Here is a 16,944-nt window from a genome sequence, read left to right as displayed (position 1 = left end):
TTGTTTCCTGCTGACTGGGCATGACAATGTCTAGGCTGAATCAGTTTACTCTGGTCCCTTTTGGCTTGTGCTTCTGTGAGGCAATGCAGACTGACCTTCGTGTCATGCTCTATTGTCCCTATTATGAAGATCTGTGCAGCGTACTTGAATGGGAGACCTTTTATTTGGGTTTGGATACCTTGCTGGATTTTTTTGTAAATCGAGTGTCCTTTAAATATTTCTCAACTTTTGATAATAATGTTTAAAAGGAAGGCCATGTTGTTCAGTGATAATAGAGGTATTTTATCACAAAGTATAGGAATGGCAGCTGAAGGCACTGGATAGCTCAATGTGCTATTCAGTGCCGATGGGGTAATATACCAGCTCTGTTTTTATAGTGCATATTATGTGAAATTTTATTGGTATTGAACCAAGATTTAATTGTAAATTTTAGAAAGATTTATTGTTATTTTTTCATTTTCTTTATTTATACATTTTATTATTATTATGTTGATTATGAATGCATACTTTCAAATCAAAGGTTATATATGTGGTCTTTTGACTTTGAGAATTAGTGCATATGGGCCTCGACCCCTGGAGGCATGTATGGGATGAAGTTGTTAATATTTGTATATGCTAATTACTTTAATTTCAGGCTTACCATTAAGTGCATGAAATTTTAAAATATGCATCCTGAAGTGGACATTGGTGATATAATGAACACTTAAACCTGCATGTAGTGTAATCTGCTTTTAATTTCTTTAAGAATTACAGATCATTCTCAGACATTTCATGGTATTTCCTTTTCCATACCATTGGTATGAGACTGATGGTGTCATAAGCACAGCATTATAAGAGTTCACTGAAGAAGTGGTACAGGAAGTAATACAAAACGTCTGAGAATAATCTGTAATTCTTTAAGAAATTAAAGGTAGATTGCACTGCATGCAGGTTTAAGTGCTCATTATTTTACTGATTTCCAGTTCTTGATATACCCGTGCACCATGCTGCTAAAAGAATACTTAAAATCAGTATGCATCCTTCATATTTCTGCTTATATATTTTGTTATGTTTTGAATAAAAAAAAATATGTATTTTTTGGAATGCATCAGTGAAGTGCTGTTGTGTTGTTATTTGGTTTTTAGGAGCATTAGCAATTGAGGCCATATTGCTCTGGGGATATGGGGTGATCATTCCCTGACCTTTCCGCATCCTTTGTATTTGGTGGTCATGGGCTCGAACCCCGGTCTAATCAAGAAGCGTGTGCTACGCACTGCTGCTCCTGCCCACCTGGCTACAGAGGCGCCCCTCAGTGAAGTGCACTGTGACTACTAAACAGAAAGTTGCAAGAATGGTTGTGTGGTATCCAGTTCAAGTTCTTTAATGCAGTTGTTTTGGGAAACCATAAAATTTAACTTTGAAAACTATTTCAATAAAACTCTCTATAGTTTGAAAGGTAGTGAAAGTTTGTCATTATCCTTGAATCAACAATTTTTGTGCAAAAATTCTTTTACAATCGGTCTGATAGGCAACTCCATACAACTGCTGCCAAGTTAAAGAACAGAAATTTTATAGTTTAAAGCAGTGCTGTCCAATTTACAGCCCGTGAATAATTTTTATAAGGCCCGCACGGAAAGTGAACTAAAACAGCATCAATCACCATTGCATGTACAGGCATGCAAGCATCCAGCTCGACTGTATCAAACGTGTACATGTGGTTCAGTGCAGTCGTGTACTCTAAATACAGTTATGTATGTATCAGTCTTTTCATATTTTGAAATTCTACTATTTTGATATAACTTGTTCATTGCATTGAATTAATTATTAATTTGTACTGAATTAAAAAAAAAAAAAAAATCATCCTTAAAAATGTTCCAAAAGAGGAAAATCAGTTTGGAGTGTTATGTTTTTGATCAAAGGTGGACTGAAGACTTTCTTCATTGATTACCATGAAAAAGCAGTGTGTTTGGTGTGTAAGGAGACTGTGTGAGCTTATGATCAACATAAAGGAGTGTTGTAAAATGAAAAGTGCTCAAAGCTGCAAAACGAATTAAGAAAACAACTGAACACACTGAAAGCATATCAGTCAAGAAATTTATATGCCATAAGTGCCAGTTATCAAGTTGCACATTAGATTGCTTTTGAAAGGAAACTGTTCAGTGATGGTGAATTTGTTAAGCGTTGTTTGTTAAAAGATGTGGAAGAAATTTCTCTGGAGAAACAAACAATGATACAGGACATTAATTTGTCTCGACAAACAATTATGCAAAGATCAGAAAATATTGGAAAGAATTTGTTCAAACTTTTGGAAACCTAAATTTTGGAAACAAGTGAAATATTTTAGTGTGGCACTGGAAGACAGTACTGATGTAAATGATACAGCTCAACTCCTTATCTTCATACCTGGAATTAATGATAATTTTGTACCAGCTGAAGATTTAGCTGATCTACAGAGTATGCATGGAACAACTGTAGGTGAAAATCATTTTGAAAATTTTTGCCAATCTATTGATAAGTTAGGATTAAATATTAAGAACCTGGTAGGAGTTACAGTTGGTCGTGCGAAAAATGTGATTGCTAAAAACCTTGGGCTTATGAGTAGAATAGCCCAGAAAATGATAGATATCGGAGCTGAAACCCCAATTGAAATTCACTGCATTGTGCATCAAGAAGCTCTTTATGGGAAAGTATCGGATCTCCAACATGTTATGAATGTGGTTATTTCAGCTAAATTTTTTTAAGATCACATGGCTTCGTGTGGCTGTTGAAACATCACCGAATGTTTCAACACAAAAAAAGAGAAACCAATAAAAACAACTATCAAATATGGAGTGACTGTTTGATCTTGCAATTCATACAGCCAGTTCTACAAGGTAAAGAAAAATTGGTCTGATTTGTTTGGTGACATCAAATCATTTCAGAATAAGTTATTATTTTTTAAATCTCAAATTGAGCAAGACAATTTAGTTCACTTTGAATGCTGTACTGAGCTTTTTTATTTTTGATCCTTTTACATCAGATCTTAAATACTCAAAAATATTAAACAATAAATAGTTCTTACTTAAAATAAGAAGCTTTCTATATATCTTTGATACCCATTGTATAATGCATTGTTATTCTACATGTTGAGTACTGAATACAGGTTTGGAAGCTTGTTAGACTGGAGCAGAGAAGAGTAATAAGATTAGTCTGGGGCACTCTTACCTAGAAAGGCTTCGGTTCTATAAATTGGGGTACAATATCTGGAAACTAGACATCTGCGAGGAGAACTGATTGAAGTGCTTAAGGCTTTAAATGGGTTGAGTAAACTAAATGCTGTTGACATCTTTACTTTCTCTCTCTCTCTCTCTCTCTCTCTCACACACACACACACACACACACACACACACACACACACACACACACACAAGGATTTATGAATTTTAAATGGAAAAGGATAATTGCAGGACAGATGTAAAATTTTTGCTTTCAATGCAAAATGGAAATAATTGATTATTTGTCAGAAAAAAAAAAAAATTCTATCTGTTGCTGTTGAAACATCATCATCAGCCATTTTCGATCCACTGCAGGATGAAGGCCTCTCCAGCACCTTTCCAGTTCCTTCTGTTTTGAGCACTGGCCATCCATTTACTACCCACAAACTCATGAATTTCATCTATCCACCTCCGCCTTTGTCTTCCAGGTTTTCTTCTAGCTCCTCTTGGGTACCATTCTGTTATTTTCTTAGTCCATCTGTCATCATGTCTTCGAGCTATGTGTCCTGCCCAAGACCATTTTAGTTCTTTAGTTTTGATAAGAATGTCTTTTACTTGAGTTTGCTGCCTAATCCATGTGTTTCTCTTCTTATCTAACAGTCTGATTCCCAATATGATTCGTTCCATTCTTTGCTGTGTAGTTCTCAGCTTCTCTTCCATTCTTTTGGTGAGTGCCCAAGTTTCACTTCCATAAGTCATGGTGGGGAGTATACATTGGTTCATTATTTTACGTTTCAGACAAACTGGGATATTGCCCTTCAGTAATTTGAAGGATTAGGCATATTATTAGAAAGGATGGATAAACAAAGTTTTTTTATTTTTAGCTGATGCTATATTTGGTAACTAAGTGATTTTGTCATAACAGAGAAGGAAGTGGTAGTGATAGTTGAAGTTAAAAGTAAATAATAGCTAGAGAATCTAGCTATTATTTCCTAAATGTTGATGTGTGTTTCGCTGTTTGCTACTGCACTTTTTTTTTGGTCATATCTGATGTGGAATACAAATTCCTAATGCTACCACCCTGTGCTCATAATGCACTAATATACGACATCATATTAGTTTGAAAAAACTTTGCCATAGGCAAATTGATAACTTTATGTTGTGATTATAAAAATGGATAAAAAATTTAATAAAAATTAGGTAGTTCACATGTTGATTGCATTGCTTTTTCATTTAGTGAATAATTCTTCTTACAGAGGAAGCAAGTGTAAACACTTCAAAGTTATGTTTCATCATTCTCACATGCATTGCTGAGGTAAGCTCCTGTATTACTTGTTAATTTACAGAATTATAATAAATTTTATTCTTGTTAAATGACTTTAATAATTTAAAAGTATTAAGTATTTCAAAGAACTTTAATACTTTAAAATATAAAATAGTTCAAAAAATTTTTTAACATTAAAGTATAAAAAAACTCAACAAATTTGGGGATAGCCTCAGTTTGTACTTAGCAACTAAGTGCGCTGCTGAGTGAATCGATTGCACATTGTTGAGGGTTTCTCACCATGAATTGCCTCATATTGCAATATGCACTTTTAACCTTTGTGTTTATGAGTTTGTGGCCGTGAGCAATGAATTTTTTTCCCATCAGATTTTTAAAATTTATAGAAATAAACTTAAATTTTATAGAAATAAATTTTGTGCTTAAATTCTTTTTAATATTAAAATGTTTTCTTATTTTGGTTTGATTGTCCAGTATTAGAGTGAAATTATTTCAAATCAGAATTTAAAAAGGAAATTAAAAAAAAAAAAAAAAAAAAAAACAGGAAAAATCACAAAAATATTTATAAGAACTCATTGTTACTTCTTTAATGTAATATAGTGAGTCCCAATTTATGATTTTTCATTCTTATTAAAAAAATTTTGACATTGGACCTTTGATTTATGAACTGTCTTGATCTTATAAACTTTTCCATGACTTCATACAGTATCACTTCTTGAAAGTAAAATAGGTAACAATGAAATACTTTCAGCTTTTATGTAATGTATTAAATACATGTATTTAAATATTTAACATATATACAACTGTACACATGTAGTTAAATATAGCATACCATTTAACATGTTTGCTGCCTTTACTCATATATCATGAAATGAAACTACGAGTAATTTACCACACTGCATGCCTTCAAAATGTACCCCAGTGTTGTGCTGTAATGTGAATTGAATGCTTGGCTTTTGTAGATGGCACAGAATTTTATTTGTTTTTTGCTTGTGTTGATTTCATAAATGTACATGAATAAACTTTTTATAAAATTTTAAGATTTGTTCCGATTTACAGTTCAGCACAAAAGTAAGTGTGCTTTTTCAACCAATTCCAAACTTTTAATTTTCAACCATTATATACAAATTTTTGGAATTCTTTGGGCGGTCAGAATGTTGATTTTTTTTGTTTTTTTTCAATATTACAAATATTGCAGCACAATGAACAAGTTCTCTTAGGTTTTGGTGGCAGAAAATGTGTTAAAGTAAATTTTTAGTGAAATGTACTATGAAGCACATGTGATAAAAGTGCAAATTAATTACAGTGTACCTTGTTAGATAAGCAATTTCTGTTTATAATTAAATTTATATTCACACATGAGGAGTTATTACGGGAGGAAAATGTCAGAAGTTTTTCAAACTGTAACAGGGTGCTAAATGATTTTGTAATAACAGAGAAAATTGGAGGAGAAATTGTTGAAGTTAAACATAAGAAAGGGCACCTGGGGTGGATGGGATCTATCCAGTTATATTAAAGGAGGCGGAAAAGGAAGTAAGCAAACCCTTCGCCATAATTATGAGAGCATCCTTGGACTCAGGAGAAGTCTCCATGGACTGGAGATGTGCAAATGTATCCCCGATTTGCAAAGGGAGATCTAAGGGTGACACGAGTAATTGCATACCAGATATTTAACTTCTGTTTTGGGGAAAATAATGGAGTTACTGATTAAAGATACATTGCAAGATCATCTAGAGAAGACTCCAGTAATAATTCAGACACAGCATGGGTTTGTTAAGAGAAAGTCTTGTCTGACAAATTTGATTGGATATTATGATGTGTTTACAAAGGAATTGGATCCAAAAATTATTTGATATCATATACTTGGATTTCAGGAAAGCTTTTAACACTGTTGCACATGGAAGACTACTCTACAAATTTGGAGCAGTGTGGTATTAAGGGTAAGTTACTACAATAGATAAAAGTCTGGTTGACTAGGAGAAGCCAGAGATGATAATCAACGGATGCTTCTCTTCGTGGACTAATGTTATTAATGGAGTCCCCAGGGTTTGGTGTTGGGCCCACTGTTGTTTTGTATATTTATCAATGATATTGATGAAGGTATATGAGGCTTAATGTAAAAGTTTGCAGTTGATACAAAGATTGCAGAGTTGTTAATGACAGTAATGGCAGTGTGCTACTGCAACAGGATCTAGGAATTTTGGGCAGATGGGTTGAGAAGTGGCAGTTGAAGTTTAACATTGACAAATGCAAAGTACTGCATATGGATAGAAATAACACCAGAGAAATGTACCAACTGTGTGGTTCTACGCTTGGGGTGGTAGAGAATGAGAAAGACCGGGGAGTAATTCTGCAGTGAGATATTAAGTTTTCTGAGCAATGCAGACAGGCTGCTAGAGCAGGCCATGGGGTATTGTCAGTGATATACAGGAATTTCGCTAGTAGGGAAAAGGAGGTGATTGTCCCCTTGTATAAGACAATGGTCAGGCCAGACTTGAGTACTGCATATAGGTCTGGAGGCCTCATTTTAGGAAGGTTGTAGAGTTGCTTGAGCATATTCTTCTCTGTATATGATCAAGCATTCCATTCACCAATCTTGTTGATTGGTGAAGGGGTCCTCTTATCAATGAAAGGCTTAAATTGTTCTGTAAATTACAGCTGCTGGAGACTAGGCACCTGCGAGGTGATCTGATTGACGTATATAAGGCCTTGAATGGGTTGAGCACGCTGAATTCTTATGGGATTCTTCCTCTTGCTCAGATTATGAACCTAAGGGGCCATAAATTCTAATTGAGGAAAGACATTTGTTGAATAGATATGCAAACATTTGCCTTTAGCCAGCAGGTGGTTAATTGCTGGAACAAACTTCCATCTGTTTTTGTGGAAGTTGATAGCTGGACAAACTTTTAGAAGGAATGGATGTGTGATTGTGTTTTTTTTTTTTTTTTGGCTAATGCTACATAAGCTCATGCACTTTCTTTTTTGCATCACATGCCTCCATTACTACTACTACTACTATTTCTGAATTTTTAACTTCCTCATCAAACTGGACTTTTTTAATCATTTCTGATTTAAGAATTTTTTCTAACTTGACAGCAATTTCTCATCTCTTTTTATAATATATGAATAAATGAACAGATGGCACAAAATGTTTATTAAACCATTTCTTGAAAATCTCTCCTGTCATTCAGGCATTCTTACTGGGCAATATGAAAATGCTAATGCTTGCATGTTTTTGTGGTGGAAACATCTTGGTGCCCTCGATTTTCCTACACACAGTGGTTTGGCTTTGTGTGTGTGTGCTGGTTTTATTGGCACAAAACAGAAATGTCACCTTGCCCTTCATCACTTTAAAGCCCTGTGCCTTTTGTCCATCAGAATTACAAGAGGGTGGCTATGTTGTGGAACCTAGCCATCTTCTTGTATGATCACTTTTAATTGTGATGGATAGTCACCAACAGCCATGATGTCTGCAGATTGAATTTCACCCAAAATTGCAACCTGGAAAATTCCATGTCTTTTTTTCCATTGGCTCAGCCAGCCTTTGCTCGCTTTGAATTCTTCCTTATACGCTTGTACTCTGCACTGGCTGTGTGTGTTTCTTGGACAGACATCAGGAGTCAAGCAGTTTTTCATCTTGACTCCTGATAATTTCACCAAATATAGGTGTTCCTTCTGCACGTTCTTGCGTAAACCATGTGAACATGACCTTATCCAATGGGCTGTCGCTTGCTGTGTTAAAGCCACTTTCGCTGAAGGCCTTCACTAGCTTCAGAGGCACTTTGCTTGCCGTAGGTTAGCTTCATCTTTTATCCCTCCCTTGAGAGTGGATTGCCCCATACCTATGTGTCGAGATACTTCTGCTTGTGTCTTCCCCATTTTAGTAAATCCATTGCAGCTAGCTTTTCTTGAACTGACCATGCTATTCATTTTTTTTTTTCTTTTGAGAAATTTCCATGGACATTAATTTTTTTTATTAAAAAGGAAAGAAAAGAAAACAAAAATTTGAAAACACTAATGTTATGTAGAGTACATAACATCCAATTTCCAAACAGCACATGCGAACTTTACCAGTGCTACTGCATCTTTACAGGACAGCTTTGGGTTTATGAATCAGGGTTAACAATCAGGGGTTAATTAACAATCAGTTGGGTTAACAATCAGGACAGTCCCTAATTGTTATAAGGTGGCTTATGCTGATGATTTGGTTTTGTGCGTGACAGGAAGATCTAGAGCAGTATTAGAAAGTAGAATGGAGGTTATTGTTCAGGATTTGACTGATTGGGCTACATTAAATAAACTAAAAATTTCATCTTTTAAAACTGTCATGATGTTATTAAAAGGAAAATTAGACTACAACAGACCACCTCGATTATTAGTAAACAGTAAACAAATTCCTCTTGTTTCCCAGGTAAAATATTTAGGGGTTATCTTGGATGATAAGTTATTATTTTTCCAACATTTGAATTATTTAAGTAGGTAAATAAAAAATTACACTGCTTCTATAGTTAGGGTTACCGGAAAAGATTGGGGATTAGGTAAACACATTTTGCATCTAAATTATAAAGCTATTTTTATTCTGATTGTGTCGTATGCTGCATCAATTTGGTATGTTCGTACTGTCAATGTAAAATTTAAACAAAAACTATTATCAATACAAAGAATAATGTTGTTAACTATTTTGCGTGTTTGTAAGATGGTTTCGACTAATGCTCTACAGGTGATTGCGGGGGTATTGCCTTTGGATTTAACAGTCGTGTATAGAGCTTTTTGTTATTTTATAAGAAAAGGAATACAAATTACATTTCTGGGGATTACTGATGAAGTTTCTTCATTAGTAATCCCCAGAAATGGGGATTACTAACTCAGCATTGCAGTCAGCAAACAGAAGAAAGAAATTTTGGTGAAATTAATTAAATTATGGCAGGACCGTTGGGATTCCAGTAGTACTGGTAGAGTAACTTATTTATTTATACCTAGTGTTGAATTTAATTTTAATAACAAATTGCATCGCTGGTTTTATCCAAGTATGGAATGCTCATATTTGATTACGGGGCATGGTTCCTTAAAAAGTAAGTTGCATCAGTTTAGTTTAGTGGAAGATCCTTACTGTGTTTGTGGAAGGTTGGAAACATGGGATCATATCTTATATGAATGCAATTTATATGATGAATTTAGATTAGACTTATTTAATTTGGTACCTAATTTTATTAGGGGTTCTGAATTAATTTGGCTGTCTAATGAAAGGAATTTTGTAGAATTTCAACGGTTTTGCAGGTTGACATTTAATAAAAGGAGGAGTATACATGTTGTTACTAATACTGACCTGTTTTTTTTTTTTTTTTTTCTCCCCTCCTCTGGATGGATAGGCAATTCTGTCTTGGAGGCGGGGAGAAATTTTTTTTTTTTTTTTTTTTGGCTGGCCTTGTGGAATGACCATGAGACGGGATTGTTGCACTCACTAGTAAGATGTATTCTTCTAGTTGGTGCTTTTTTTTTTTGCTGGCTCTTGGGTGTGGGCACCCCAGGAGCGGGACTGCTGGCACCCACCAGTCTTGCACCCTTACTGGTTGGTGCGGGATTTAGGTGCAATATGCACAGCCAGAGTTAATAGATCCAGGCATAGCTCCTCGTGCCAGGGATGGGCACCAGGTGGTAATTGCCCAATGGACTATCACCTGGTGGCAGAGTAGCCTGTTTCACTTATAATACATTTTTTTCTAGCAGGGATAAGGAGGTGATTATTCCCTTGTATAAGGCAATGGTTAGGCCACATCTTGAGTACTGTATACAGGTCTGGAGGCCTCATTTCAAGAAGGATGTAGAGCTGCTGGAACGGGTACAGAGAAGGGCAACAAGATTAGTAAATGGAACAAAGGGTTGCTCTTACGAAGAAAGGCTTAAGTTTTGCAAATTACAGAGTCTGGAGACTAGGCACCGGCGAGGTGATCTGATAGAGGTGTATAAGGCCTTGAATGGTTTGAGCATGCTCAATGCCAATGGGATTCTTCATCTTTCTCAGAATAATCACCTCAGAGGGCATAAATTCAAATTGAGGAAGGACGGATGTCGGATAGATGTGCCGAAATTTGCCTTTGGCCAGCGGGTGGTTGGTTGGTGGAACCGACTTCCATCACTTGTTGTTGAAGTTGATAGCCTAAACAAATTTAAAGCTCAACTGGACAGGTATTTCGAACGAACGGAGGGGTGAAATGGGAGAGGGTTTTTTTTTTTTTTTTTTTTTTGGGCTGATGCTGAATAAGCTTGCTTTCTTGCATCGTATGCCTCTACTAATGCTAATGCTAATTACACACACTTACACTAACAGGCCATTATGAGAACATGATATTATATGATAAATTGGTGGAGATGGATGTATATCCGGGTGCCACCCTTCGACAGTTAAATACATACATACATACTAGCTTCAAAGGCACTTTGCTTGCCATAGGTTAGCTTCATCTTTTATCCATCCCTTGAGAGTGGATTGCCCCATACCTATATGTCGAGATACTTCTGCTTGTGTCTTCCCCATTTTAGTAAATCCATTGCAGCTAGCTTTTCTTGAACTGACCATGCTATTCATTTTTTTTTTTTTTTCTTTTGAGAAATTTCCATGGACATTAATTTTTTTTATTAAAAAGGAAAGAAAAGAAAACAAAAATTTGAAAACACTAATGTTATGTAGAGTACATAACATCCAATTTCCAAACAGCACATGCGAACTTTACCAGTGCTACTGCATCTTTACAGGACAGCTTTGGGTTTATTCCCATCACTGAACTTACCTTCTAAAGTCCCGTGGTTCAATCAATAAAGTAAAATAAAGACAAAAATAAAGAGAATTATTATCTGACCATCTTTGTAAATTAGTCACTGTTACCTGCAACCTGAGCTGTATTTGTCTAATGAAGCATTAAGACGACTGAAACAACAAAAGAAATTAAAAGTGCTATTTACAAATAGTAATTGTGCTAATCACTCCATGAGGCCTGTAAAAACTCAGCAACTGTAAATGTTTACCAAACCGGTAAATGCATGTAAACAAATCGCATATTGATCAAATTTGAAGCACATGAAAAAAAAGGTGTGGGTGGGGTGGAATTGGGGTCCAACCTTTGACTGTGTTATAAGCGATTTCACATTATATTGAGCTGCATTATATTGGATCTAATTTATATTTGCTGATTTTCTTTGCCAACGATTCCTCATCTGCCTTGGCTTACTTAACCTCTTTTATGACTTGAAGCGGTTCGAGCCCATCACCACCAAATACGGAGGATGTGGAAAGGTCAGGGAATGACCACCGCATTTCCCGGAGCAATATGGCCTTAGTTGCTAATGCTCCTAAAAACCAAATAACATAACAATGACTTGATTGCAGACTGGTATATATCTACCATAGGCCTTTGTAAAGCCTTGAATGATATTTCTAAGTTGGTATGAAAATCCTATTATCTTCTGTAATTATTTCCCTGAATGCTTCCCATTTAGATTTGTTGATGGTAACACCATCAGTTGGTTCCACTGTATGGATTTTAAAACCTGTCTGAGACCACTTAGTCTCCTTTCTTAAAGCAAAAGCCTTTCCCTTTACCCTTGATGGTAGTTACTAGTTTAAGTAAATCCAACATCAATACACTGTGATCACTGCCACCTAATGGGTCTCCTATTGAACTCATCCTTGTTGAACTCATCAGAGTCATTAGGCCTATAACACATAAGTACTGGGAAAATGTGTCCTGTTCTCATTTTCCGAGTACTTATGTCACACCAAACTAACTCAGCATTGCGCTGGCCACCCATGTCAACTGGATGCACTGCCTTAGACTTTATGTACTTATTAACTAAGAGCATAACCCACCTCCTGTCCTGTCTGTCATTTCTGTACACATTGTAATCTCCATATTCAAATTCTGAAACCTCAGTGATATACCAACAATGTCTGCATTTGATGTCTTGACCAGCACTTCAAATTCATCAGATTTATTTGTTATGCTCCCAGCATCAGTGTACATGCACCTGGTCTTACTCTTAGTTACTCCACCACAGCCCATGTAATAGCTCCTTCCATGATGACTCACATCAGGCCTTAATAACAGACACCTTGCTTTCCACGTGGATGCACTTTCCAATAGAATTCCATCTATATTTCTGTATTTTACTATTCTGTTGCTTTTCAACTAATCAGGTTAAAGTTTTAATTGCCTATGCAGCCTTCGTAGCTTTGAAAATAATATTTAATGCGAAAATATCAAACAGCAATACCATACGTATTAAAAAAAAATCATTGCTTTTTAAGTCAGTAAAGAGCAAGTTTACTATATGGGTACCTTTGGCTGTAAGTTTTGTTTTGCTCACTACTTTCTTTATAGTTTCCTGTAAGTACTGTTAAATAGCATTTTTTATAATATATTATGTATATGTATCGAAGATGTTGATCTCAATCAGAGATTGAGTATATCTGATATAATTATATCAGGAAATTATTATTTTTTTTTTGTGTAGTACCTTTTTCCAAAATGAAATCCAATTTGATTCACGTAAAATATTTGGGGACACAGTGCGAGTTATGTGGTAATAAGCGATGGTGTGTGTGTGTGTGTGTGTGTTACATAAGCAAAATATTTTATATCTGTGTGATATTTCCAGGACCAGTATGCTAATTCTATCATGCATGATGTGAATATGGTATTTAAAGTTCAGCTTCATAGAACTGTGAGTATGCATAATGTTAATTTGAAAAATTCAATTTTTTAAATTTGTTTATTTTAGATTACTATTGGCTCTTAACAACCTGCATATAAATATATTTAAGTTGTAAGAGTGCTGTTGTGAGGTATTGAAAGGAGTCAGATTAACAAGCATTGTTGATTGTTTGAATTTGGGTACTGATATTTTTCTTTTTCTCTTATAGATTATTTATCATGTAGACTATATGTTTATATGATTTAAAGTTTGTCAGAATTTGCTTGGTTTTAATAATATAGGGTTGCAGGGTTATATTTCAATTGAGGAATTGAAATCAAATAAAAATTCAGTTTGAAAAAATTTTATTTGACATTTTAATTTTTTTATTTAATTTTCAGAGATAATTCATATGTTATGACTAAAAGCAATAACACACACACACACACACACACACACACACACACACACACACACACACACACACACACACACACACACACACACACAGAGAGGCGCCTCTGTGGGCAGGAGCAGCAGTGTGTAGCACATGCTTCTTGATTAGGCCGGGGTTCGAGCCCGTGAACCACCAAATATGGAGGATGCGGAAAGGTCAGGGAATGACCACCGCATATCCCTGGAGCAATATAGCCTTAGTTGCTAATGCTCCTAAACACCAAATAACACACACACACACACACACACACACACACACACACACACACACACACACACACACACACACACACACACACACACACATAAAGTAGTTGCAAAAAGAGATTTTCATTCAAAAGCTTAACAAATAATAGACCACCTTTAGCTTTTATGACATTCTCACCCTTTTTTAATACCTAGACATTTTATACCAACTTCTGGTAGGCCTCAGTTACAATTTGTCTCCATTCCTTCCAGAGCAGGCACCTCCGTAGCCAGATGGGAAGGAGCAGCAGTGCGTAGCACACGCTTCTTGATTAGACCGGGGTTCGAGCCCATCACCACCAAATACGGATGATGTGGAAAGGTCAAGGAATGACTGCCGCATATTTCCGGAGCAATATGGCCTTAGTTGCTAATGCTCCTAAAAACCAAACAACAACAACCTTCCAGAGCAGCTGCCAAAGTTGATTTGGGAGAGGAGATGGCCTAATTTGGTGCCAATGTTCAGTGGAGTTGATGTCTGGGCTCTGAGCCAGTCAGTCCACCTTTTTGACATCATTGTACACAAACTGGTCCTGTATAATGTGGAATGCTGTGCTGACAGGTTCCATTTCCATAGTGCTGCTACAGTGTGTAGGTATTGAATAATTTTCCTGAAACACCCAAATAGTAATAGTCATATAGTACAAGGAAGCCACAGGCTTTTGCTGCACTGGCTGCCAAAAAAAAAAAAAAAAAAAAAAATCGCCTTTACTGTCCACCTTTTTGACATCATTGTACACAAACTGGTCCTGTATAACATGGAATGTTGTGCTGACAGGTTCCATTTCCATAGTGCTGCTCCTTTTCACCCAGCCATTCACTCCAAAAGTTTGTTTAGTTCTGTCTTGAATTTATTTAAGCTGTCAATTTCCACAACAGCAAATGGAAGTTTGTTTTTGCATTCAACCACCTGCTAGCTAAAGACAAATTTCCACACATCTATTCAACAACTGTCTTTCCTCAATTTGAATTTATGTCCCCTCAGGTGCATAATCTGAGTAAGAGGAAGAATCCCATCAGCATTGAACTTGCTCAAACCATTTAAGGTTTTATACACCTCACACACACACACACACACGCGCACACACACACACACACCTCACAGGTGCTTGGTCTCCAGACGCTGCAATTTGCAGAACTTAAGCCTTTCTGAGTTAGATCACCTCACAGGTGCTTGGTCTCCAGATGCTGCAATTTGCAGAACTTAAGCCTTTCTTCGTAATAACACCCCTTTGTTCCACATACCAATCTTGTTGCCCTTCTCTGTACTCGTTCCAGCAGCTCTACATTTTTCCTAAAATGAGGCCTTCAGACCTGTATGTAGTATTCAAGGTGTGGCCTGACCATTGCCTTATACAAGGGGATAATCACCTCCTTATCTGTGCTAGCAAAATTCCTGTATATCATTGACAAGATCCCATGAGCTACTCTTTCAGCCCATCTGCACTGCTCAGAATACATCATATCTGACTGCACAATTACCCCCAGTTCTTTTTCATTCTCTATCACCCTGAGTGTAGTACCACACAGTTGGTATGTTATTCTGGGGTTACTGCCACCCATATGCAGTACTTTGCATTTGTCAATGTTAAACGTCAGTTGCCAGCTCTTAGCCCATCTGCTCAACTTTTCTGTATCCTGTTACAGTAGTGTACTGTCATTAACAACTCTACCAACCTTTGCATTGTCTAATGTAAATTTGATTTTATATCCCCTTGTTCTGGAATTCTCTGTAAAAGTGAAAATTCTGCTTTCATTCATTTTACTAACTCCCTCTCAGACTTATAAGGGCTTGGTTACCAAGCTCTGTAGCTCACATAAGCAGAGTCTTTCCTCGTATGGTCGCCCCTTTACCAATCTTACCAAGTGAGTTGCCTGTCTTTGGACTCTTTCAAGAAGTTCAATGTCTTTTTTTCAGATGAGGTCTCCATATTTGAACACAGTATTCCAAATGTGGTCTTTCAATTGGCTTATACAGTGGGACTATGACTTCTGTATCTCTACAGGATAATGTTCGGTAAATCGTTGATAGGACACCGTGGACTCTCCTGGCTGCTTGTTTATACTGCTCAGAAAACTTCATATCTGCCTGTATTATAACTCCCAGATCCATTTCTTCCTCTACTGTTTTTGATTTAACCCCACCAAGTGTATAATTTATTTTTGTATTGTTATTCTCCAAGTGTAAGACATTGCATTATGCTGCATTGAAACATAGCTGCCACTTTTCTGATCATTCTTGCAGTGTGCTGAAATCCTCCTGAAGGAGTGTTGCTTATTACTGATCATTAAATACTCTACCATCCTTTCTGTTGTCTGCAAATTTTGGCATAAAACCTTCTATCTCATCGTTGATGTCATTTATGAAAATCAGAAACAATAGTGGTCCAAGAACTGATCCTTGAGGAACCTGACTTCTGACTTTACAGCAATTTGAAGAATATCCATTAATCACAGCCCTCTACCTTCTGCCTTGCAGCCACCCAGCAGTCAATCTTAGAATTTTTTTCTAATAATCCTAACATGTTGCTTATACTGTAATCTCTCATCAGGGACTGAGTGAAATGCCTTGCTAAAATCCAAATAAACTATGTTGAAATTATTCCCTACATCCACCTCATGAGTAATTGTGTCAGAATAGCTTACTAAGTTAGTTAAACATGATTTTCCTTCCTTTAACAGAACCATCTTGTGTGTTATTGACAATGCCATGTCTATCTAACTGTCCCTGGATTGCACTCTTAATTATTGCTTCTAAGATTTTCTCTACCAATGAAGTGAGACTAACCAGTCTGTAGTTACCAACTTTGCTCTGAGAATTGCCATGTTGGCACTTCTCAATCCAGAGGAATTTCTCCTGAGTCCAAAGATGCTCCCATAATTAACTTCAGTGGTTCAATACACTCCCTGGTAGCCTCTCTCAAAATTATTGGGTATGTGCCATCAACTCCAGGAGTCTTACTTGCCTTTATGCTTGAATATTTTTCTAATAAAGAGTCATCCGTAATTTCAAAATCACTAATTTCATATGACTGAGCCTCATTGGCATAGCCTCTTCTCAATATTTAGGGTCTTTCTTCAGTAAAGACAGATGCAAAG

At 36.3% G+C, this 16,944-nt stretch overlaps 1 protein-coding gene across 4 annotated transcripts in view; it reads left to right on the top strand.

The window, feature by feature from the left end:
• LOC150078282 (armadillo-like helical domain-containing protein 3) overlaps positions 1-16,944 on the top strand; it is a 405,573-nt gene that overhangs the window by 218,321 nt on the left and 170,308 nt on the right. For all 4 annotated transcript variants that reach the window (XR_016547653.1, XM_090385517.1, XM_090385515.1 and 1 more), the window contains exons 17-18: positions 4,430-4,488; positions 13,108-13,173. Coding sequence is in view for 3 of the 4 variants with exons in the window: in XM_090385517.1 (XP_090241643.1) it covers positions 4,430-4,488; positions 13,108-13,173 (125 nt within the window). In the remaining variant the exon portion in view is untranslated. The remainder of the gene's footprint in view (positions 1-4,429; positions 4,489-13,107; positions 13,174-16,944) is intronic.

This window comes from Mastigoproctus giganteus, chromosome 11 (genome assembly GCF_048544385.1).
Source record: "Mastigoproctus giganteus isolate SK-2022 chromosome 11, ASM4854438v1, whole genome shotgun sequence".
Lineage (NCBI taxonomy): Eukaryota > Metazoa > Arthropoda > Arachnida > Uropygi > Thelyphonidae > Mastigoproctus > Mastigoproctus giganteus.
The sequence above is the reverse complement of the archived record's forward strand: the minus strand, read 5'-3'. Positions and strand labels throughout refer to the sequence as shown.